The 25562-nt window shown below is 43.6% G+C and overlaps 2 protein-coding genes and 2 pseudogenes across 2 annotated transcripts; 1 reads left to right on the top strand and 3 right to left on the bottom strand.

Annotated features, from left to right (window-relative positions):
* Window positions 1–409: 409 nt before the first annotated feature.
* On the bottom strand, window positions 410–2721 carry LOC134367885 (melanoma-associated antigen B10-like). The gene is made up of 2 exons (XM_063084547.1): window positions 2637–2721; window positions 410–1458 (listed from the first exon to the last, which is right to left on the bottom strand). The coding sequence occupies exons 1-2, from the start codon at window positions 2719–2721 to the stop codon at window positions 410–412; spliced, it is 1134 nt and encodes a 377-aa protein (XP_062940617.1).
* Window positions 2722–13298: 10577 nt separating this feature from the next.
* LOC134367884 (melanoma-associated antigen B10-like) lies at window positions 13299–14329 on the bottom strand (annotated as a pseudogene).
* A 1-nt stretch (window position 14330) lies between these two features.
* Window positions 14331–18617, top strand: LOC134367883 (grpE protein homolog 1, mitochondrial-like; annotated as a pseudogene).
* Window positions 18618–23985: 5368 nt separating this feature from the next.
* On the bottom strand, window positions 23986–25038 carry LOC134367882 (melanoma-associated antigen B10-like). Its single transcript, XM_063084546.1, has one exon. It carries the CDS (start codon window positions 25036–25038, stop codon window positions 23986–23988), a length of 1053 nt encoding a protein of 350 aa, XP_062940616.1.
* Window positions 25039–25562: the final 524 nt, after the last annotated feature.

Here is a 25562-nt window from a genome sequence, read left to right as displayed (position 1 = left end):
TAGGGTAATTATATTCATCATGGCAAAACTAAATCATTTCCTAACTATTACAATGCTGAGTTCTTTCAAATTTCAAAGAAAATGCCTAATTTGCTGTTATGCTACCTTGTTCCAAATCACTAAATATGATGAAACATTTCTCAATTTGTTTTACAAAATACTAAAACTTTAACATTTAAATTTTTTTCACTGCAATCAATGTTTGAGCAATGTTATTCACAAACTTATATTCTGAAGGTACTAATACTTTCTGATTAAAGGAAGAATATTTTTAAAAATTATCTAGGAACACAGAGCAGAACAGGAAAACAAATATGTTATACACTGTGTTGTCACTAGCCCCACCCTGACCTTCCAAATTAGAATATGGACTTCTCTGTTCAACCACAAAGTGAAGAATGCCTCAGACTTAACTAGGGGTGTGAGGAGCTGCTGGACATGGCCCTAAACGAGCACTGGCCATGGCACTAATGCGAGCCCTAGCTGCAACTCTGGCTTGGGCTCTCTCTTCCTCATCTTTCAAAGCCTCTGCATACCACAGTGGGAAGGCACTGGTGATCGTATTATGGACCTCGGCTAAAAACTCAAGAACTTTCATCTTGTTTGTTTCAGCTTGGTCTCTTGGACCCCACAGGAATACATAGCGCGGGGGGCCACTATCAGGCACGTGCCAGTATTCCAAGTTATTTTCCTGCACCAAATCTCTGGTAATGAGCTTACTGGGTTCCCCCCAAATGAAGTGATACCTCCTCTCATATAATCCCATCACATTTAATATTTGCCAGATTTGCTCCTCAGTGGTGAATGCTTTCCTTGAGTGCTTTCTCTTTTTGAAAATCACACACAGGATAATCATCAGCAGGCCGGTTTTGGGCACACCTCTGTCGTCTCTCAGCCTTGTATAACAGCTTGGTTCCAGCTTCTTGACCAGGACATAGATGTGCCTATGGGGCTCCACTTTTCTCATGTCAAGGTGAAAGATCAGCCCCAGGTGCTCAGAAGCTCTACTCAGGATCTCAAGGTAATGCCTCTTGTGCATCTGGATTACATTTGTCAGCATATTTGCCTTTGAAATGAGCTCTTTCATTTGATACTTGCACAGCAGATACCAAATCAATAAAAGCACCTTCTCAGCTACAGGGTCTTTGGGCAGGTGCTCAGTGGAGTGCTGGGCCGGGGAGGATCTTGGCCTTTCTTCCACTTCATTGTTGGTCCTTTCGTTTGCTCTTATATATGAAAGAGTTACATCAGTAGTGGCAGTGGATGGAGCTCTTCCAGGAACTTGGGGGTTGCTGATTGCCCCTGAAGTTGAGCTCTGGGGAATAGCCTTGGAACAAGGAGAGGAAGTGGAGGAAAACTCTCCTTGCACTCCTGCAGTGGCCTGAGCATCCCCCAGCTCTTCAGGATCTTCTTCGGCCTGATGGCGTTTCTCACGGGTGCGGAGCTTACTCTTCTGACCTAGAGGAGAGAGGAGAAGATGATTAGCCCACTTCAGCTGGGAGACACCTCCTTGGCATTATGAAGGCCTCCTCTGCAGTTTTTCTTGAAATCACTGCTCTAGGTACCCACAATGTTCCTATTCCCTGATTTGCCCGTTCAATGAAGACCCTGTGTAAATAACTAAGGTATGCCTTACGTTGCTACATAGGTTGTCAGATCTGCCTGGGAGTTACTGGAGATTAAATCAGTGGCCCTTTTCTTTGGTAAGAGAGTCTTGCTCTCATTTCACATTAAGTGTCATCACCTAACTTATAGCAAGACCTGGGGTGTCTCTGACCTCCTGCTTTGATGCTGACCCCTCATTTCAAATCCCTTATCTGTCTGACAACCCAGAGGATGAATTGAGGGGAACCTCATCTGATCATATCTGTCTGGAGACACAGAGGGATGAAAGCCCAGGCAGAGCTTTGTAGGACTCTCTGTCCTGGGGTAATTAATGCTCTCAGGACTCACTTTGTGTTCTCACCTTGGCTTCTGGGAGGGCCCGGGACCCCTCCCTCTTATGAACTTAGATATATTCCCTCTGAGCAAGGCCCTCACATCCCTGAAAGCCCTGAAGAGACTGTCAGGGATGCCACAGCCTAATATATCTGCTACATGCTATCTCAGGTCTGAAGGCATGGATAGGCCTCTGTGACCCTTAGTGTTCTGGAGTGAGTAGTCCGCTCAGGCCTCACTCAGGGTCCTCACACTGACTGCCACATAAGTTTGGGACTGCTCCTTCTAATGACATAAGGCTGCCCCTCTTAGTCCAAAACCTCAGCTCCCTGAACCTCCCCCGACCCCCAACTACAATGTGAGGCAGTGCCTCCCCTCACAGCCTTGCCCCTGGCCTCCCTGGGCTGACAGTGGGTGTGGGGCTTTGTGAGTTCCCCTTCATTCCAGGTGGGTGGTTCCCTGAAACCTGGGTCATTATCTCCACTTTGACCCTTAGAATTGCCTGGGACTCATCCCTCTGCTTAGTTGATGCCACCCCATTCACATTCTAAGCCTTTCGCTTCTTTGAGACAGCAGAGTCAAAAGTCAGGTTCCTTACATCAATCCACCCTCAGCCACATCCACTCAGGACCAAATGTAAGGACGGGGCTCTGTAAACCCCCCTCTGTTCTGGGGTTGCTGGTTTCACCAGACCTCACTCAGCGTCTTTGCCTTTACTGCTCTTGGAGTCTGGAAACGCTCCCTCTGTGGGACCGAAGCCCACTCAGGGTCCAATACCCACATCCCTCTCAGTCTCCTCAGTGGGAATTTAGAAGAGGCCTAGAGATCACAAAATCAACGATTGCTGTGTGGTTCTGTCAGAGCTGACAGCAGGGGCAGAACTGTCTCGGGTGGGCGGTCCCCTCACCCCGAACTCAGAGTCCTTACTTCATCCCAGGCAGGATGTGGAACTCTTCCTCAGCCCCTCTCAGGAACTTGACACAACCCCTCTCAGACCAATGCCTTCGCGTCTCTGAGACCTCAAGGCGGATATGAGGACATAGCCCTTCCAGCAAACCTTGCCCGGGCTCCAGCAGTGCAGACAAAGGGGCGGGCTCCATAGGGCCCACAGTGGTCTGGGGGGAGCGATTCTCTCGGAACTCACAGAAAGGTCTTTTATTGACTTGGGCTGGGACTCCTCCGTCTGGTGACCTGAGTTAGCCAGCCTGGAACAAACCTCTCCCCATAACACTCTCCTATTTTCAGAGGGTGAAGTGAAGGGGCTGCTGAGACGCACAGCCATAGCGAGCCTCTTAGACATGACAGCATGTGCGAGTCACCGTGCTGCCCGACTGTTCTGGGTGGGTGCTTTCGTCAGAGATCACAGAGTGCCCACATTGACTTCTGTTACAGCTTGGGACCCCACTCTCTGCCACCCTCAGGCCAATACCTGGATCAAATGCCCTCACCTCCTTGAACCCCCAGAGGGAAAATTCAGAAAAATCAGGCAATCCCTGCTCAGCATCTAAAAGGACTGACAGCAGGGGCGTGATTCTGTGGGGATCATTCTCTTCTGCTGTGGGGATCCCCTCAAACTTGCTTAGGGACCTTACCTTGACTTCAAGCAGGAGTCAAGGAGCTCTTTATACTGGTGTGATGCTGCCCATGTCTGATCGAATCATTCGCTTCCCAGGAATGCCAGAGTTAGAATTCAGGGCAAATCATTTCCAGCCACCTCTTTTTGGGGATTTCCAAGCTTAACAACGGGGATGCAAATCTGAGTCTGTCCCTCTGCTTTGGGGTTGGTGCTTCTATCAGTCCTCACTCAGAGTCCTCACCTTTACTTCTGTTATAACCTGTGAGTTCTCCCTTTGCTTGTCTCAGCCCCACACTCCTGTCCACAGTTCTTACTCCTTAGTTCTAGATTTTACTACATTTACTACAGATCATGTGATAACTTTGAGAATTTATGGTACAGAATCTCTTTTTTAATTCATAATTCAATCAAGTTGGGGTTATTACGATAGTAAAGACATAGGTTTGTATCTCACAAACACCTGTCACCCCCAGTCAATTTAAGACCATCTACAATGGTCCTCCATCTCCTTTGTAAAAGTTTGCTTAATGAGCCAGCCCCCTACTCCTTTCAGTATCTAGTAGCAATAGGCCACCAAACACAAAGGACATCTTTCCTCTAGTATGCAAAGAATTCAGGAACAATGGGGAGCAATCTGAGTTGCTGATAACATCTAGATCCTTTCTCAAGACATGCCCCCAATCAGAGCTTTACTTGCAGTGTCAGTGACGTAATTAGCTTTAGGGAATTCCTCCTTCCATATCCTCCTTCTTGCAGCTACACCCCACTTCCAGTACTCATTGGTAATAGTTGCCCTTCATTAATTGTCCTTAATCGTCAATCCCACCCACTTGCACAGCCATAAACTTAGAGTTGGGAGGGACATATACACAGGGAAGAAATATCCTATCCATTGGGCATTAAGGCTGCTCTCATCCTTGTTACACTGGCAAGGATGACCTGAACCACCAGAGCACTGAAAACACGTAGCTCTCCAAGAATCCATTAATATCATGGTTGGGTGATGCAGGGGAGCTAGCTATACTCTGCCTGACAAGTGGGCAGTGGATATTCTAAGGAAAAGAGGGGTGTTGGTCATGCCTCTGGTCCATTCATTCAATAGAACTGCCCATCCATATCCCCCTACAACTTCGTGCTGGCAATGATGACTCAGAGATTCCCAATCGTATTCATGGAAGTTGTCCAAGACAACACCAGTTTCCCTACCTCCTCTCCGTCTGGTCCTTTTTCTACCCTGTGCTGAACTTTGGATCCAGATCCCTGACTACCATCTGCCATTGGCTGTCTGGACTTGGTTTAGGTTGTGACCTCTCTCCTGGCTTCTGGAGACTGTTCTTTGTCCCAGTCCCCCTGATGTTCCTCACTCACTGATATTTTCCTCTCTGAGTCCCTTTCATAGTACCTTGTTATTTTGACCAAATCCTCCCTTCTCAATGTAAAAATATATGTTTTATTGATATAGTAGAATTATAAAACCTGTGTCCAGAGGAATCCTGGTGCTGAAGACATCACTGCAGATATCCCACTTTGGGTGAATTAGAGATTATGTTCACATTTTGTTCAACCTACTTAAAAAACAGGAAAACAAAAATTGAAGCAAAGGTGTGACAATATAGTTTTACAAAAAATAATCCCCCAATTTAAAATTGATCCAATAAACTGCCTATGATAATATGCAACATTCTTTGGACCGGAATTTTAGTAATATTCAAAAACTTTACAGTCATCACACTCTGCACTTTTACCCAATTTACACTTTCTACATTTTTTCTGTAAGAAATCACCCACATTAACCCAAGAAATCATGTTTAGTGATATTTATTTCAGTCTTATTATTAATCATAGCAACAAATAGGAAACAATTTATGTGTCTATCATGAGGAAATTGGTTAAATTAATTATGGCACATACACGTTTTATAATTTCTCGTAGTATTTTAGAAAGTGGGTGGATCTATATGTGCTCTCTTAGAAAGTCCCTGCATTCATTGTATTCAGTGACAAGGATGAGAGTCAGAACAATACGTACTTTGTTATACATATAGGTTAAAAATCCACAATATACTTTTCCACCACATATATTTAAACAGAACCTACAATAAACTTTAAAATAATTGACTCAAGGTTTTTAATTTTCATAATTTCTGGTAAGGGCTGAATTTTGGAGAAAAGTAGTAAGGAAATGGAATTGTGATATATCCACAATGTTAGAATTTTTAGCATCAAAAATATGTGCACTTCTTCCTTTAAGAAACACTAACAACAGAAATAGTAGCTGTGTACTATTCAGATAAAGTCACTGCTAGTGAATCTAATATAACAAGCCTGAAATATGAAAGGCTTAACACGATGAAAGTTTATTTCTTATGCACATAAAACAAGATGTGGACTGGGAGGTGGGTCTTCACTGTCAGATTACCTAGGGATCCATCATGTGGCTCCACATCTCAACATGGGATCTCCCTGTTTGCTGCTGAATAGACTAGAAAGCATAGAAGTGGAATCCTGACTCTCAAATGCCTTGGCCTGGAGATGACACACAGTTTTTCTCTTCACATTTCAGTGGCAAGGGTAGTCACATGACCCTATCCAATTACAAGGGGACTGGGAATGTAGTTTCCCTGTGGACCCAGGAATGAGAGCAAGACATGGTGCAGATTAGCACGCGCAGACTCTCCATAAACTATTACATAGTAGATGGTCAGTAAGTTACAACTTTTAGAATTTCTATAACAAAAGCCTTCATTCTTGGAGAAGTTTTTGAGAAGGGCCAAATTGCTTTTCAATTTTTCCAAATTTTTCTAGTGCATACTATGTGACAGGCATTTACAAATATATGAACACATGATTGGATAAAGAAAATGAATGAAATTCTTCCATTTGCAACAACGTAGATGAGCTTGGAGAAACTTATGTTGAGTGAAATAAGCAAAACCCAGAGGTATAAATACCACGTGAACTCATTCACAAGTGGGAGCTAAGAGAGAAAGAAGGAAGGAAAGAAAGTCCACAGTGATGTTTTGGACTTGCAGAGGAGGAGAACATACCTTGGGATACAAAGTGGAGTGGTGGGGAAAAGGAGGCGATAGAGAGATTGGGGATAATTGGGTGGGGGACACGGTGTACAAATGCAATTTGTGGTAATGGGCCTGCTGCCAGTATGGATCTGGCCTTCGCATCTTGGGAATGAGGGTTGACAATCAGCTTCATATCTCAAGAATATTCATAACCAATAAAAAAATTTTAAAAAGGGTTCTGCAAAAACAAAACAAAACAAAACAAAAAAGCAAATAAAGTATCACACCAATTTTCTAAAGGATGTTAAAAATTTCAGTGAAGAGGGTTTGTCCCTTGTCACTGAACAGCACCTTTCTCTGGTTACCATTGCAAAAATCTCAAAAGACAGAAAATTTTCCTCTTCCCTTTAGTGCACAGTCCAATCACAACTTGTGAGTCCTTGCTACGTACCCACCTGATGAACACACCTGAACTCTTTTGCAGGTATCTTTACACACTCTGAAAAAGTAGAATTTTTTCCTGTGCAGATACAGACAAGAGGCAAAAGAATTATGATATTTTTTTTCTTTTCCTATCATAGCTGGTGTGTCTGCCAGGGAGACATTTTCCTCATCAATGGTAGGATGAATAATTGTTCCACACAGATGCCCATATCCTTATCCCTCAAAGGAAAACATGTCATGTTATATCACCAAAGGAAATTTTCAAATGCATTAAGGTTATGAAACTGAATGTACAGGTATTATACTCGGTTATCCAGGTAAGACCAATTCTAAGAACATGAAAATTTACAAGCAGAGCACTTTCTCTGGCTGGAGGCAGAAAAGAGATGCAGCAGAGGGAGAATTTAGAAAGATTCCAAGTGTAAAAAAAAAAAAAAAAAAAAGATTCATAGTATGAGAAGTTTTCACTTGCTATTGCTGACTCCAGATGAATGGACCCACGTGAAGGGACTGGAGAGAAGTCTCAAAAATCTATTGCAGACCCAGCTGACAGTCCATAGAGGAAGAGGGCCTCAGTCTTAATACCTCAAAGAACTGGATTCTGATAACAACCTGAATGAGGTCAGAAGGAAATTCCCATAGCTGTACAATCAGAGGACTGCCTGATGAAAGCTTGATTTGAACATTGTGAAAATCTAACTAGAATCCAGCAAAACCAACCCATCCTTCACACCTACAAAAATGTAGATAATAGACCCTACAGAGATAATAAATGTGAACTGTTTAAAACACTAAATTTGGGGCCGACCCCGTGGCTCACTCGGGAGAGTGTGGCACTGGGAGCGCAGCGGCACTCCCGCCGCTGGTTCAGATCCTATATAGGACTGGCCAGTGCTCTCACTGGCTGAGCGCGGTGTGGGCGACACCAAGCCAAGGGTTACGTTCCCCTTGCCGGTTGCAAAAATGGACAAAAAATACCCCACTAAATTTGTGGTTATTTTTTACAGCAGCCATAAAAATCTGCTATAGCTTCTTGGAAAGACTAGAGATTTAAGAACTCAGCCTCTGCATATGGTTGCTACACAGTGATTTCCTTGGTCTTTCTTCATCTAAAATTTAGAAGGGAGGTTTTGGTTTTTGACCACTTACTTTAGCTCACTTATTAGTGTATGGATTCAGTAGCCAGATTCAAAAAGTCAACAGATTAAAACCTTCTCTATTTCTAATCCCTTTTGCTTTCTAAAATTTCCTATCTACATTTCACTATTAAATCTCTGTTTCAGAATACAATACCAGTAGTTTTTTTTAGCAATTCACTCTCCTAACCAGAAGATTTGAAAACAATTTGAGAGCATGGTGGAGTTATACAAGGGGATAAAGAGGTGTGTAAGCTTCACTGTCTGAGGTTAACAATTTCAAGGCAGGGGCTGTTACTGTCAGAAAGCGTCCATGGTGAGGAACGGAACCCCCAGGAAATTGGAACCTTCTGTGTCAGTGATGGAGTTTGGAGGTATTGTCCTCCCAGAACTGATGTGGAAATCTGATCCCCAATGTGGCAGTGTTGGGAGCTGTTTGAGTCATGGGGGTGGATCCTTCATGAATGGATGAATTGCTCTCCCAGGGGAATGGGAGTAGTGAGTGAGTTCTCATTCTATTAGTTCCCATGAGAGGTGGTTGTTTGAAAGAACCTGGCACCTTCCTCTCTCTCTCTCTCTCTCTTGCTTCCTCTTGCCTTCTGATCTGCTTTTACTTGATGGCTGTCTGCCACTTTCTGCCATGAGTAGAAGCAGTCTGAGGTCCATGCAGGATACAGCTGTCCCAGAATCATAAGCCTAATAAACCTCTGTTCTTTCTAAATTATCCAGTCTCAGGTATTCTGTGATAGCAACACAAAACTGACTAATACAGTCAGGGAGAAACAGGTGAGTCCGGCTGTCTGTTCCTCTGGGAGCAGGTGCTGGCCCCAAAGAAGGATGCAGTGAAGAGCTGGCCAGAAGGTCAATTCCTTTTTGGACAGTAGGGTGGAGATGCTGGTGCAGACCAAAGGGGAAGGTCTGTAATGCTGGAACTGAACACATGTGTTGGGACCAGGGCAGAGTCAGTGATCTAGGATCCCCGGGATTAGGGCAGGAGGATTTCAGGCAAATGAGACCCACAGGCAGTCCCAAATTGTATTTGATATTCCTTTTCACATTTCTTCTTTAGGACTGCTTTTAGTACTTTGGCCACAATATCTGTTTTTCATTGCCTGAGATGTATCATAGAGTAGTCAGAAGAGAAATGAATAAATAGACCCAAGATCTATCTCAGGCTGAGAGGAGAGGAAACGTGTGGGACATATGGGTATACAGACCTGAGGTCTAGTCTCAGCGCTGTCTCCTTTGAGCCACCTGAACTCGGAAAAACTGCAAAGTTCTATGAGGTTCAGTTTCTTTGTGAAGTACGCTTGGTGTTGACATCTTGCTTCCTGGCTCATGTAATCCTTGTGAAGTATGACTATTGGAATATAACTAATTTATGCAAGGCACTTGGCAGAGTTCTGGCATGTATTTGGGTTTTTGAGCAGTTATTGCTATTATACCTTTGGTTTAAACATTACATACCTCCCCTCCTGAAAGTTTTTAATTTATTCTTTATCCTGGAGTTGTCAAAAAAAAATATGCAGCTCTCTAGGACATGGTATACCAAATCAGTCAAAATGTTTCTTAGCAAGTAAAACTTACTTACTTGCTAAGAAACTCTTTGAGGATAGATATAGATATAGATAGACAGACAGACAGTTAGATAGATAGATAGACAGACAGACAGACAGACAGACAGACAGACAGACAGACAGCCAGCCAGCCAGACAGACAGACAGACAGACAGACAGACAGACAGACAGATAGATAGATAGATAGATAGATAGATGATAGAAAGATATAGATGTAGAAAGATTGATTGTGGTTTGGGAGAATCTTGCCTAACTGCGTGCAACTCAAGGCTCCTAGAAAATAGGTCAAGGACTCCCTCATTCATTCCCACAAAAACAGCTATCCCTCGGCTTGAGGTAGCCAAATCACACTCAAGACAACATAATTTAAATACCCTACTAATGGAATGGACTCTAACATGGTTTGAATGTGTGCCCCATGAAACTATGTGTTGAACACTTAATTTCTGATGGAACAGTGTTGGGAGATCAGGCCTAATGAGAGGTGATTAGGCCATGAAGTCTCTGCCCTCATGAATGGATTAATGTTGTTATCATGGGAATGGGTTCATTATAAAAGAGCAGGTTCATTCCCCTTTCTCTCCTTTACCCTCTGACCTTCCCCATGGAATGACAGAACAAGAGGCCCATGCCAGATGCCAGCACCATAATCTTGAAATTCCCATTCTCCAGAACGGTGAGAAATAGGCCCCATCTGCATAGAAGGCAGGACCACATGCTGCTAACACCAGCCAGGCCCCAGGAAGGTGGAAAACCCAGCCAGCCACCCCTGTCATACATTTCCACCCATGCAGAAGGCAGTTTTCCATGGAAACAACAGTGGGGAGGCCACACACAGCTTCAGCAGAGGTGGTCCAAAACAGCTACCACCACAGCTTCTACCATTATAAGGACAGCTCACTACCACAACATTCAAAACCACCATGCAGGAGGCCTACTGCATATTTTACATTATTGGCATAAGGAGAGTCACTTGAGGATCCTGGAAAAAGAAGTAAACATCTTTCTACTCAAAGTGCACTCCAGAGTAATAGAGGAAGCAACTGATCTACCAGATGACCAGAAATCAAGGTAGAGATAATGGAAATATGGGGGGGGGATCAGAAAATTTAATATTGCAAAAGGGTTTTAGAAACTCTCACAGACCAGACCCTACAGAAAAGGAAACTCCTGAAATGACTGAAAATGAATTCCAAATAACTATCTTAAGGAAACTCAATGAAATAAGAGAGGATCCAATTGGATAACACCATGATGTGAGACAAAATACCCAGGATACGAAGGAAGACATTTACAAAGAGAATAATACCTTCTAAAAGAATGTAACAGAACTCCTGGAACTGAAAGACACATTCAGTCAAATAAAAACCACCACCTAGAGCTTAAACAGCAGATTAAAACAAGCAGAAGAAAGAACTTCTGAGCTCAAAGATAGTCTTTATGAAATAACTCAGGCAGGCAAAAAAAAAAAAAAAGAGTTAAAAAATGAAGAAAGTCTAAGAGAACTAGAAGACAACCTTAAGCACACAAACATTTGAATCACGGGTGTTCCAGAAGGGGAGGAGAAAGGTAAAGCCATTCAAAATCTATTCAATGAAAAAATAACAGAAAACTTCCCAGGTATAGAGACACAGACTTTCACATCCAGGAAGGTCAAAAATACCCAAACAGATTCAATCCAAAAAGATCCTCTCTGAGACACATTATAGTCAAACTGGCAAAGCTCAAAGACAAAGAGAAAATCCTAAATGCAGCAAGAGAAAAGTGGCAGGTCACTCAGACTAACAGCAGACTTCTGAACTGAATCTCTACAAGTAAGAAGAAAGTGGGATGACCTACTGAAAATGCTAAAAGAAAAAAAACAACTTCCAGCCAAGAATACTATACCTGCAAGGCTATCCTTAAATAGAGAGAAATAGTGAATTTCCCAGACAAACAAAAATTGCAGGAGTTCATCACCACACATCCAGCCCTGCAAGAAATTATCAAAGGGGTCCTGCACCTGGATCCTAAAAATCAATAATCACTGCCATGAATGCACAAGTAAGAACAAAACACACTACTAAAACACAAATGCAAATGAGTAAGATAAAAATACTAATACTTACAAACTCAAAAAAACCCCACAAACACTGATGATCAATAGTCAAAGGAGAAGAAAGGAAAAATAATACTTTAACATCTAAACAAATAGCTATAAAATGTCAGGAATAAGACAATACTTCTCAATAGCAAAACTAAATGTAAATGTATTGAACTCCCCATTCAAAAGGCACAGAACTGTGATTAATAAACATCTTTTCTTTATAAGTTACCCAGTCTCTGGTATTCTGTTACAGCAGCATGAAACAAACTAAGACAGTCTCTGTCTTTCCCAGACAAGAGGAAAGAGTGCCAGCAGAGTAGCTTCTGAGAACCCCATGTCAACATAGTATTACTCTTATTTTTCTGACACTTACTAGAGATTATGTGCATAGAACACCTAGTTTGTGCACTGTATTCAACTGCCCTGGAGTGGTGGAAGCACAAGACATCTTTCATTCCTGCCCTAGGTGGAGATTTCTTTCTGGTTCATCCATGATCCCAAGCCAATTGCTATAAGTAGTTTTCCATTCCAGGTTTTCATTCTTTCAACTCTGGACACAACTTCTGACTGCATGGCCACTGCTCACCACACTCATAGCCTCATCTGACCCACCACGCAGCTTAATTTAAAATTGACTTACACTGAAGGACTTGCAGTTTCCCCAGGCACCAAACCCGCTTGCCTCTAGGCATTTACACTTGATACTGTCATCAGGACATCCCCCTTCTTCACCCCCCCCCACTTCCTCACTCTTTCTTTGCACTTGTTCTTTAGGTCATAGGCTGTAACTTATCATATTTCTTATATGAGGGTACTTCAAAATGTTTGTGGAAAAAAAATTAAAAGAAAATACGAATCTTCCCATGGGATTTTTGAAGTGCCTCAAATAATATCCGCTCCTACACTCTAAAATTCAATGAAAACAGTAAGGTCTTGTTTATCCTGACATTACCAGTAGTAGCATAGTGACTTCTAAAGAGCAGATGCTCAATTAATGTTTGAAGAGTAAATGAGCCAATGTGCAAGAGTTCTAATTTGTAACAATGTAATTAATTACACATTCTTAAATAATCTACATATATCTTTCAATTTTAAGCAACATCAGAGTAAAAGTGAATAGGGCATGCAATAATTAGATATATTTTACATTTTTTCTGTTTATTAACCCCATCTATTACACTGCTGAGTTCATTCACGTTTCCAAGGAAATGCTTAATTTGCTGCCATGCTATCTTGTTTCAAATCACTAAATAAGATGGAGAATATCCTAATTGAATTTACAACATGATAAATTGATTATTCTTAAATATCACATGCAGAAAAAATTGAGCAATGTTATTCATAAATTTCGATTCTGAAGCTAGTTTAACCTTATATTAAAATGAACATCTTTTAAAAATTACTGAAATTACCACATATATCTTGAACACAACCATGTTATATTGTCACCAACCCAACCCTGACTTTCCGTTGCTTAGAATGTGGACTTTCTGCAACCACAAAGTGAGGAATGTCTCAGACTTTACTAGAGCTGGGAGGAGCTGCTGGGCATGACCCAGTAACTACCACTAGCCGTGGCACTCATGTGAGCCCTAGGTGCAAGTCTGGCTTGGGCTCTCTCGTCCTCATCTTTCAAAGCCTCTTCATAACAGGATGAAAAGGCACTGTATTATGGATCTTGGCCATAAACTCAAAAACTTTCATCTTGCTTGTTTCAGCGTGGGCTCTTGGACCCCACAGGAATTCATAGCATGAAGGATCACTGCGGGGTACCTGTCAGCACTCCAGGTACGTTTGTTTCACAAAATCTTTGGTGATGAGTTTCCTGGGCTCCCCATAGATGAAGTGCTTCTTCCCTTCGTTTATTTTCATCATATTTAACACTTCCCAGATCTGCTCCTCAGCAGCGCAATTGCCCTTTATGAAGATCATGCCCAGGATACTCATCAGCAGGTCGGTCTTGGGCAAACCTCCATCATCGCTTGGCCTGGCATCATAGCTTGCATCCAGTTTGATGATGAGGACAAATATGTGCCTATTGGGATCTGCTTCTTTGATATCAAGGAAAAAGATGAGCTCTAGGTGATCAGAAGCTCTACTCAGAATCTCGGGGAAGTGCTTCTTATACATTTGGATTACATTTCTCATCATATCTGCCTTTGTAATGGGCTCTTTGATTTCATATTTATATGGCAGGTAACGCACGAACATAACTACTTTCTCATCTACATGGCCTCTGGGGAAGTTTTCAGGGGCTTCTGGGTCTTGTGTGCATCCTGGCCTTTCCTCCACTTGGTTGCTGACATTTTCATTAGAGCTTGTGTACGAAACAGCTGCAGCAATAGTGGTAGATCGGGCTCTCCGAGGCCCTTGGGGATTGCTGGCTGTCCCAGCAAGTGAACTCTTGGGAATACCATTAAAACGAGCAGAGGAAGAGGGTGCGTACTTGTCTTCCTCTGCTACAGTGGCCTGAGCACCCGCCAGATCTTCAATCCCTTCTCGGGCCTAATGCTGTCTTTACTGGGTGTGCAATTTACTATTCTGACCTTGAGGCATGATGACAGTTCAGGTGAAGCAGCCAAAAGTGTAGGTGATCTAGTATGAGAGAAAGGATGTGATGGCTTGTGCCCAATCAGCACAACGATATCACTTTGCCTTTGTTAATGGCAACCTCTGCAAGTTTTCCTGCCTGCACTACTTAAGAAATCCACAAGGCCCCTATTCTCTGATCTGTCTGTCCCCAGAGTAGCCTGTGAAATGACAAGAGTGTGTCTTAGTTTGCAACCTGCCAGATCAGACAGGGGCCTACTAAGGGAGTGAAAACAAGGCCTGGCATGTCCAGGCTATGTGGAGGCCCCTCTGTTCTTCTTAGGAGACTTCTCTTTGAGGCCATCTTCTAGATTTCTGACAGGTTCTGGGATCCCTCTGCTCTACCACTTCGCGGCTGAACCCTCATTTCAGTGGCCTCATCTCTCATCTATACTGGAGGAGAAACTGAAGAAGAATCTCATCTGACCAGACCTGCCTGGGGACAGCCAGGAAGACAGCAATGGAAAAGCGCAGAGGAACTCTCTCTATCCTGGGGTAGGTAGGGGTCGCATTCTTCACTCATCTTGATTTCTGGTAGGGCCTGGGACTCCATCCTCTGCTGACCTGAGATCTATTCCCTCAGAGCAAGGCCCTGGCATCCCTGAGATCCACCAGGAGGAAGTTACAAAGGCCTCAGCCTAACAAATCTACCCCACAGCCCATTTTGATCTGGAGTGGATGGTTCCCTTAGAACTCAGGAGCCGCTCCTCTGCTCTTGTTGGGACCTGGAACTCCTCTGCTGGCCTGAGGCTGACACTCTGGTCAGGTGAGTTCTCACCGGGAGAATTAAGAGTGTGCTCCATCAGGGAATCACTATCTAAGGCTTGTCAGCAATCTGACAGGGCCCTATGTCTTTTGCGATGAAGGGCCTCTCAGACTTCACTCAAGTTCTTTACATTTCCTTTTGGCGGGCCCTGGAAACAGTCCCTCTGATAATGTGAAGCCCTTCACATTTTTGAGAAGCCAGTAATGGAATTCAGAATGTGTCACATCCAGCCACTTCCACCTGGGGACTCCCTGGGCTGAGAGCAGGGACGGGACTCTCTAGGAAACCGCACTCTTTTGGGGTGGGTGGTTCCCATAAGTCTCACTCAGATCCTCACCTTTACTTCTTTTAAGGTCTGGGACTCTTCCATCTGCTGGCCTGAGGCCGTAACTGCGGTCTGATGCTGTCGCTTCCTTTAATCTTCAAAGGGGGACTTCAGAGAGTGCTGTATCTGTGTTCTTTGTCAGAGTTCCGCCACAGCTCACCACAGGGGTGGGACGCTGCAGTACACGCCCTCTCACCTGGATAGTGAGGACCCTCACACCTTGTCACAAGGGGTCCCACCTCACTTCCTGGCAGAGCCTCCTGACTTACCTAGCACCAATTATTTTCACTTCCCTGACGCCAGAGGTGGAACGCAGGGTACGTTACATCCGGCTACTCCCATAAGGAGCTTATCAGGCCTGAACGCAGGAGCCTGAGTTCTGCGGGGCCCTTTGGATCTAAGGCGGATAGTTCCCTCAGGTGACTCAGGGACATCAGCTTCACTGCAGGAAGGCCTGGAATGCCGCCCTCTCCTGGTCTGAAGCCAAAGGCTGGTGCAATGCTGTTACCTCCACGAACCTCGGGAATTCAAAGGGCGGTGCATCAAGCACACCCCGTCCAGGGCCTGCCGGGGCTTACATGAGGTGTAGGGTTCTGCCAGCCAGCCTCTTTTCTGGCGTAGGGGGTGCCGTCATACCTCATTCAGGGACTTTACCTTAATTCCTGACAGGGCCTGGAACTCTTCGGAAACTTTCTCCTCCGCTGACCTGGTGTCATTCTGCCAAGAACAATGCCTTCTCTTCTCTGAGAATTCACAGGGAAAAGTTGGGGAAGCCAATTCCAGCCACACCCCTATGGGCCTCCCAGGGCTGAGAGCATGAGTGTGCTCTTACGGGTGAGGGGGTGGCCTCTGCTTTGTGGTAGATTTGGACTTTGTCGCAACTGCTATAGGGGTCTTTCATTGACTCTTGGGAAGCCTGGGATTTCTCCTTCTCCTTATCTGAGTCAGCCAGCTTTAATCCAAGCCCTTCCTCCCAAACTAGCCCGCCTTACAATCCCCCATCCCAGTCTCCAGAGGGTGACGTGAGGAGCACCTGGGCTTACTATCCGGGCATGGATTTAGAAGAGCTAAAGTCAGGGTAGGGCTCTCTACTGGGGTGGGCAATTCTTTCAGATCATCCTCAGGGTCTTCACTTCGACTTCTTTTAAGATCTGGACTGTGGGAATGAGGATGACACCTGGTCCAATGTCCTCACCACACAGTGAAAGATCACATAAATTTCAGTATAGATCATGTGATAACTGTGGGGTTAGCTAGTACAAAATAGATTTTCGTTTTAATTTTCAATTCAGCAAATTCAGAGTTATAATAGTAATGAAGATATGGATTTGGACTCCACAAATACCTGTCAGCCCCAGTGAATTTAACAAGGAACTGCAACATCTACAATAGTTCTTCATCTACCCTGGAAATATTTGCATTGAAGAACAACTTCCTACTACAGTTTCTGGTGGCAACAAAGGCCACTGGACACAGCCACAAAAAACCCCACTCTATGTTCTACAAAGAACTCATGAACAATGGGAAACAATCTGAGTTGGGGAGTATATCTAGATCCTCTCTCAAGACATTTCCCAACCAGTCCTTTACTTGAAAAGTCAGTGACATAATTACCTTCAGGGAATTCCCCCTTCCGTATCCCCCTCCTTGTATCTGCATCCCCAGTCCATTACGCATCGGTGCTACCAAATGCACAGCGGCTAAAATATCTTTTCTTATCTGGCATCGAGGCAGCTCTCAGCCATGGTACACTGGCAAGGATGCACTGAACCACCAGAGCAGTGAAGAGATGTAGCTGTCCCAGAATCTATTAATCTCATCACTATGTGATTCAGGGGAGCTAGCTATACTCTGCCTGACAAGTGGATAGGGGTCACTAAGGGAGGGTGGGGTGTTGGGCATGCCTCTGGTCCGTTCACTCAATAAGTCTGCCCTCAACTTCTTGCTTGAAATGGTGCTTCAGGGATTCCCAAGCCTATTCACGAAAGTAGTCCAGGACACCACCAGTTTCCCTACCTCCTGTCCTTCTGGTCCCTTTTCTACCCCATGCTGAACTTTGGAGAGATATCCCTGACTACCATATTCCATTGGCTCTCTGCACTTGGTTTAGGTTTTGATCTCTCTCATGGATTCTGGAGATTGTTCTTTGTCCAAGTCCGCCTGATGTTCCTCACTAACTGTCGTTTTCCTGTCTGGTCCCGTTCCTTGGCCCCTGGTTATTTTGACCAAATCCTTCCTTCTCAGTGTAAAGAGAAATGTCTTTTTGACAAATCAGAATTCTAAAGCATGGACTCACTGGTGCTCAAGATATTATTGCAGAAATTTTACTCCTTATAAGTGAGTGATTCTGTTCATTTTCTGTTCATCCTACTTAGAAAACAAGGAAATGCAAATTAAAATAACAGTGAGGCAATATGTTTTCAATCAAGTTTTACTAAAGTTGAAAAGTTTGATGAGGTCTGACGGCAGTAGAAGCGGAGGTCATAGTGATGCGGCTGGTGCAGCGCAGTCTCCCGGCTTTGGCGTTGTCTCTCAGGTCTCGCCTCAGTTCTTGTGCACAGCTACGAAACGCAAGAACAATGGCCAGAACTTGGAAGAATACACGCATCAAATTGAACAGTATGCAGATACTCCTTCTACAGAGAAGTTCCTCCTTTAAGAGAAGGTCAAGTGAGAAGAGCAGCTGAAAGAGACAATTGAAAAATGTCAACGAGCTTTGGCAGATACTGAGAACTTGTGTCAGAGGAGCCAACAATTGATGGAGGTGACAAAATTATCTGGCATTCAGGGTTTCTGCAAGGACTTATTGGAGGTTGCAGACATTTCAGAGAAGGCAGCACAGTGTGTTTCTCAAGAAGAGATTGAAGATCATAATCCTCACCTGAAGAACCTCTATGAGGGGCTCGTAATGACTCAAGTCCACATTCAGAAGGTATTTACACAGCACGGCTTACTCAAGGTCAACCCTGTTGGAGCCAAGTTTGACCCTTATGAACATGAGGATTTATTCCACATGCCGGGTGAGGGGAAGGGGTGAGGAGAAGGAGCGAGGCACAGTGGTGCTAATTAGCAAGATGGGGTACAAGCTGCAGGGGTGCACCCTGAGGCCTTCCCTGTTGGGGGTGGTGAAGGAAGCTCAGCTGCCTCCTGCATATTTTTTTTAAGTCAATTGCTATACCTCTTGAAAGGCGGCTTCATCTTTTCTCATCTATGAGTACTTTTGATGTTTCCCCAAACCTTGTTAGAAAGCTTAAGTAACCAGTGGCTAAACTGGAAATGAAGCTAGTTGCACAGTTGCATTAATGAACTCTAATCTGGGAGTCTGTTCACTGATTTTTTGTGCCATGTGTTTAATAGTCCCAGCTACTTAGAGAAGAGGGCCAACGGGACAGTACAGGACTTCTAGAGTATCATGAATAATCTGGTTTAGGTTGTATCTGCTAAACTCTGTTGAAGCCCAAGGACTTTAATAAAAAGTCCTTTGGAAAATAAAATAAAAAATAAAACTAAAAATAAATAAATAAAAGGTTGATAACATAAAATGCCCACTGGAGCTTAACTTATTCACATATATTAATAGGTGAGACTATAAATTGGTACAGCATTATTGAAGTAGAATATTATCAGCAAATTCATGAAAATTTACAATCATCAGATTCTTTCCACTTTAATTCAATTTGCACATTTCTGCATCATTTCTTTAATAAACCATGCAATTTTGCCCAAGAATTGATGTTCTATAATGCTGATATCAGTTGTATTAATCATAGAAACAAATGGGAAACAACTTGTGGGTCTATCAGGAGGAGTCTTGTTAATTTTTGCACATACAATATTTAGAATTCTAGAAAGTAGGCAAAAGAATGTAATGGATCTCTATATGCTCTTGGAATATTTTGACTTCATTTTATTCGGTGACAGTACCATGGGGCAGAACAATATTGTCATCACCATATGTTAAAAAGTCACCGTATATTTTTATAGCACGTGTGTAACAAAAAACTTACAACAAATTTGAAAATTCTATATATGAGATACTTTAATATGATTAACTTTGTGAAGGGATTGAATTTTGGACCAACATATGAAGGAGGCAGAATTGTGGTTTATCTGTATTGCTAGAACATTTTGGCAACTAGAATATATGCACTATTTTCTTTGTAATTCAAATATTTAATTAATAACAGAAATAGTAGGTGTGTACTATAGAGACAAAGTATGTACATGTATTAGACATAATGGGAAAAGCCTGAAACCTGGATGTCTTAGCACATTAAAAATTTCTTTCTTATGCAAAAAAAAATAATAATAATTGATGTAGATTGGCAGGGAGCTTCAGCTGTGCAGTGACTCCGGGATCCAAGATCCTTCCATTATGTGGCTCCATGCGCAACACGGGCTCTCCATTTTTGCTAATGAATGGAACAGAAAAAGTATAGAAGTGGCAAACTAGCTTTTAAATGCTTTGATTTGAAGGGAAAAAGCATGCTTCTCCTCATATTTTACTGTCAAGGGTAGTCGCATGAACTATCCTAACTACGTGTGCACTGGCAATGAAGTCACTATAAGAAACAAGGATGGAGAGGAAGACACAAAGTGGATGAACACTTGCATCCTTTCCAATTAACGGTTAAATAGTAGGTACTTAATAAAAAGCTACTGTTATAATTTGCTGTGATAAGAGCCTTTTTCATTCTTAAAGGAGTTTCAGAGAATATCAAATGTCCTTGCTACTCAACATTTCCTAGTATCTGTATGTCACATGTGTTTTCAAATTCACGATCGCACAAATTTTCCAAACAGTCCTCTAATTCTTAACAGGGAGCGTTCACCCTTCTCCACTCAACAGTACCTTTCTGCACTGACCTTTTTAATAACCTCTAAATCTCAATAGACTGACAGATTCCTTCTTTCTTTTGGTGCATGGTCTCTGCTACCCACCAGTTGATGAACATACCTGAGCACTTGTAGTGGTGCCTTTGGGCACAGAGGAGAACCAGGATTTTCTCCTGGTGAAGATACAGATAAGCATCAGGAGAATGATGGCGAACTATATTTTCTTTTCTCATCCAAGCTGGCATGTCTCCCAGGGAGACATTTTCTACATCTGTGGTAGACTGAATAATTGCTCCACAAAGATTCCCATACCCTTACCCCAGAAACCCATGAGTATGTTATGTTACATGGCCAAAGGCATTTTGCAAATGGAATTAAACATATGGAACTGACCTTAAAAATACTGAGATTAAACTGGATTGTCTGCATGGGCCCAATCTCATTACATGAACCCTTACAAACAGAGAAATTTCTCCATCTGGAGGGAGAAGAGAAAAGCAGCAAAGAGGGAAGTTAGATTCCAAGCAAGATACAGTTTCCATGTGCTGTTTCTGACTCAAGAAGTAGGAGCCCACAGGCAAAGACTGGAGAGAGTCCTCAAGGAACTATGGAAGCTCCAGCTGACAGCCAGCAAGGAAACTCTTCCCACTCTTACAAGTCTTCATAGAACTGAATTCTGAGAACAGCCTGAATGAGTCAAGAATGAGACTTTACCCAGTGCTTCCTATTAAGAAGCCAGGATTTGACGGTCTGATTTGGACTTGTGAAACCCTGAGCAAAGAAATCAGCAGAACCAACTCATACTTGTCCCCTACATAAGTGTAAAAAATAAATGTGTGTTGTTTTAAGTCCTGAATGCATGGCCATATATTATGTCAACATTGGGAACTACTATGTCCTCCTACAAAGACACCAGGGTTTTCAAGAATCCAGCTTCTGAACATATTTCTGAACAGTGATTTCCTAGGTTCCTCCTCATCGACCCCTTACTAGGGAGGCTTTATTTTTGTGCCATTTAGTTAAGCTCACTCATCAGTATACCGATTCAGTGACAGCCTCAAGTAAGTCACCAAATTATGTTCTCCTTTCTTTCTAACCTCACCTGCTTTCTTTTTTTTTTTTTTTTTTTTTTTGTCGTTTTTTCATGACCGGCACTCAGCCAGTGACTGCACTGGTTAGTCCTATATAGGATCCGAACCCGCGGCGGGAGCGTCGCCACGCTCCCAGCGCAGCACTCTACCAAGTGCGCCACGGGCTCGGCCCGTAACCTCACCTGCTTTCTAAAATCTCCTCGTTAACTTCGGGGTTATCTTTCACAAACCAGTAGATTCTGTACCAAATATGACTCGACTCACAAGTAGATTTGGAAAAAAATCTTTGAGAGTGTGGCTGAAGCACCCAGAGTGGAAGAGGAAACACCTAAACTTCACTGCAAAATAAACAATTACGGGGAAGGGACCATTGTTATCAGAGGGTTTCCATGGTGAAAGATGTGATAGGGGTTGTCTTCACGGAGTTGGAGTGCTCTAAGTCAGGAGAAAGGAAGGAAGGTTATTCTGGACTTTCTTTCACACAGCAAGCAGGGCGCAGTCTTCGTGGAAGGAAGCAGGGAAGAGCTGGACAGCAGGTCAGGATGCAGATTTGGGCCCGAGGGCTCACTGGGGCAGGCTCAGAGGAAGACAATGTAATTCAGGAAGTGCTGGGTCTGTCCCATGTGCCAGCACCTGGGCAAACTCAGCTTTTAGAAAACCCTGAGGCTACGACCAAGTAGAACCTAGGCAAGTGAGGCCCATTGGGAGTGTCAAATGGCGTTTAGTTCTCATTTTCTTCATTTATTACACCTGGAGTTAGTACAGTGGCCCCAGGTTCCGCCTTTTCATTGGCTAGAGACATTGTGCAGTAGTGAGAAGAAAAATGAAGTAAGACACACATGGCTGTCTTAGGCAAGGAGAAGTGGGAACAGTGTGTGCTCTAAAAGAACTCAGACCAGGGTTCTAACTCTGAAATTATGAGCCACATGAAGTCAGGCAAATTGCTAAGTTCTATGAGGCTCAAGCTCTTTGTGAAGTGAGCGTGATAAGCCCTGCGTTGCATGATTCCAGGGTTCAAAGTAATGTATGAAAGCCCCTGCAACAGTGCCTGGAATTTGCTGCATTTTTAATAACTGGCAATGATTACTATTATTATTTTGAACCCAGACCCTACCAAAATCTTCTCGGTGATATTTTTTGTAAACCAAGAGATCTCAGAGAATTTCCGTTCTATGATACAGCACACAAATCAGTCAAAATGCTGCTTAGCAAGGGAAACTCAGTTACTTACTATATAACTTTTTGCAGTCATATTATTCATTGTGAGTGTGTGGGAGTATTCCCCAAATGGATGTAACTTAAGGCTCCTAGAATATGTGTCAAGGACTTACTCCTTCCATCCTTTCCAAATGTCCTTCATCCAAACCACACCTATTTTCGTTTATTTCACTTCCATTAAAAATCTAGCCCTTAAGAGTTTGCCAAATTACACTCAAGACAACCAAACAAAATGCCCTTTTAATGGAGTGGGATCTGTTCTCTTCCAAGCCAGAGTGAATAGTGGCAGCAGAGTGCCTTCTGAGCACACCTATGTCGAGTGATATCACCCTTATTTCTCAGAAACTCCCCGAAGCTGATGTGCATAAAACACATACTTTGTGCACCGTACTGAAAAAAGGACACTGGGGAAGGATACAGGACACCTTTTATTCCTGCCCATGACACCAAAGTAACAGCTAAATGCAGTTCTCCATACTAGGAATTAGTCCAGGACACACCTTTTTGAGGATCTGGCCTCTGGTCACCACTCCCACAGCCTCATCTGACCCACCACCCAGCCTAACTTAAAATGAACTCATTATAAGGATGTGCAGTTTCCCGAGATTCCAAATTCACCTGCCTCAGGGCATTTGCACTTGACTGCTGTCATCTGCATCCCCCAACCATAATTTGTCTTGGCCTTTATGTTTTAGGGTATATCTCACCATCTTCATTACATGACAGCTGCTCTTAGACTTTAAAATTCAGTGGGCCTAGGTAGGCCTTGTTTATCTTTAGGCTCCCCAAATTAGCACAGAGCCTTTCAAAGAGCAGATGTTCGAGAAATGTTTGAGAAATAAATAATGAGACAGAGTGCAAGAGGTCTATTTTATTACAATGTAGATGTATTTTCTCCTACATTCTTGAATAAGCTAATCATAAACAAGTACATATCTCCTACGTTTACAGAGCAGACTACAAATCACAAGTAAATACAAGAATTTATAATATTTTACTTTTTTCACTCTATTTCTTGACTCCAACTATTTTACCACTGTGTCTTTTCACATGTCCAAGGAAATGCCTAATCCCATACCATGTTATATTTTTTGAGATCACTTAGTAAGATGGAGCATTTCACAACTGCTTTTATAAAATAGTAATACTCTTATTCTTAAAACTCTTACACGTCAATAAGTATGACTTATTATCACTCTTAAATTTTGATTCCGAAGCTACTTAAACTTTCTATGAAGAGGAACATTTAAACCAATATCCAAGTTACCACACAGAACAAGAACACACACCTTACACACTGTGTTGTTGCCAGTTTGCCAGCCTCAACCGAACCTCCACCAATGAGAACATTAGCTGTCCTCTTCAACAACACAGTCAAGAATTTTCCTCAGCCTTCACTTGGGGCAGGAAGAGTGCTGGAAATGGCTGTAGAACGAGCCCTGGCCATGGCAGCAATACGAGCCCTATCTGCAACTCTGGCTCGGGCTCGCTGCCCTTCTTCTATCAGAGCCTCTTCAAACAAGGATGGGAAGTCACTTGGGACGGTCCCATGGATTTTGGACAAAAACTTAAGAACTTTCATCTTGCTGGTTTCAGCGTAGGCTCTTGGACCCCACCTGAAAAGATAGCTTGGAGGATCACTGTTGGGCACCTGACGATATTCCAGGTACATTTCTTTTACCCAATCTTCAGTGAGAAACTTCCTGGGTTCCCCATAGATGAAATGCTCCACCCCATCATATATTCCCATCATATTTAGCACTTCCCAGATGTGCTGCTCAGTGGCACAATTGCCCTTCGAGAAGATGACAGCCAGAACAGTCATCAGCAGGCCAGTCTTGGGCAAGCCTGTGTTGTCATTCACTCTTCCATCACAGCTTAGATCCAGTTTGTTGACGAGGACGTAGAGGCTCCCGTTGGGACCGACTTCTTTCACATCAAGGCCAAAGATCAGCTCCAGGTCCCTAGAGGCTCCCCTCAGGATCTCAGGGAATTGATTCTTATCCATTTTGATCACATTTCTCAGCATATCTACCTTTCGAATGGGCTCTTTCCTTTGATACTTGTACAACAGGTAACGGACCAGGTTTGTAACCTTCTTGTCTAAAGGGTCTAATCCCATGTGCTCAGTGGAAGCCTGGGCCTGTGAGGCATTTGGCCTTTCCTCAGCTTCGCTGGTGGTGCCTTCATTAGGTCTTGTGGATGAAGCAGCTGCTGCAGCAGCAGTGCTGGATGGGGCTTTCTGTGGTTCTTGGTGATGGCTGAGTGTTCCAGCAGCAGATGACCTCTGGGGATTTTCTTTGAAGCGAGGAGACGAGGAAGTCACGGACTTTTCTTCCTCCGCTGCAGTGGCTGGAGCACCCTTCACAACCTCAGGTTCTTCTCGAGCCTGGCGGCGTTTCTCACGGGCACGGAGCTTACTCTTCTGACCCCGAGGCATGATGACTGCGGTCAGAGACAGCAGGCAGGAGTGTGGGACAGAGGGCAGATGATTCAGTGACCTGTAGGAAAGAGGATGAGATGGTGTGATCCTCCTCAGCAGGGCAACACCACCTCGGCTTTATCAAAGGCGGCCTCTTACAGGTTTCTTGGAGGGCACTGCTCAAGGAACCCACAAATCTCCGTTTCTCTGATGAGCCTTTCCCCTGAGGACCCTGCCGAAGTAACTAGAGTGCACGTTAGGCTGCAGTCCTACAGTTGTACCTGCGTCTTACTGGGGGCTGCCAGTCTGGCAGGTGCATACCCTGTGGAGCTTCTTCTGTTGTGGGGTAGGAAATGTTTCTCTCAATTCACAGTCAGAGTCATCACCATGACTTCTGGCATAACCTGTGATCTCTCTATTTAAGAGCTTTGATGCTGACTCTCTCACTCCAAAGCCCTCAGCTCCCTCATGGCCTAGAAGAGGAATTGAGGGGGAATCTCATCTGACCACATGTGACCAAGGACATCTTGGGATGGCAGCAA

The sequence above is a fragment of the Cynocephalus volans genome, chromosome X (genome assembly GCF_027409185.1).
Source record: "Cynocephalus volans isolate mCynVol1 chromosome X, mCynVol1.pri, whole genome shotgun sequence".
Classification (NCBI taxonomy): Eukaryota; Metazoa; Chordata; class Mammalia; order Dermoptera; family Cynocephalidae; genus Cynocephalus; species Cynocephalus volans.
The sequence above is the reverse complement of the archived record's forward strand: the minus strand, read 5'-3'. Positions and strand labels throughout refer to the sequence as shown.

What these genes read in the sequence shown, in the direction of transcription:
- LOC134367882 (XM_063084546.1), bottom strand. Translation starts at nt 25,038, where the DNA reads ATGCCTCGGGGTCAGAAGAGTAAGCTCCGTGCCCGTGAGAAACGCCGC.
- LOC134367885 (XM_063084547.1), bottom strand. Translation starts at nt 2,721, where the DNA reads ATGTGGGTATTGGACCCTGAGTGGGCTTCGGTCCCACAGAGGGAGCGT. An exon ending in AGTAAAGGCAAAGACGCTGA is followed by an intron (nt 1,459 to 2,636) that starts GTGAGGTCTGGT and finishes TCTCTCCTCTAG; the next exon opens with GTCAGAAGAGTAAGCTCCGC.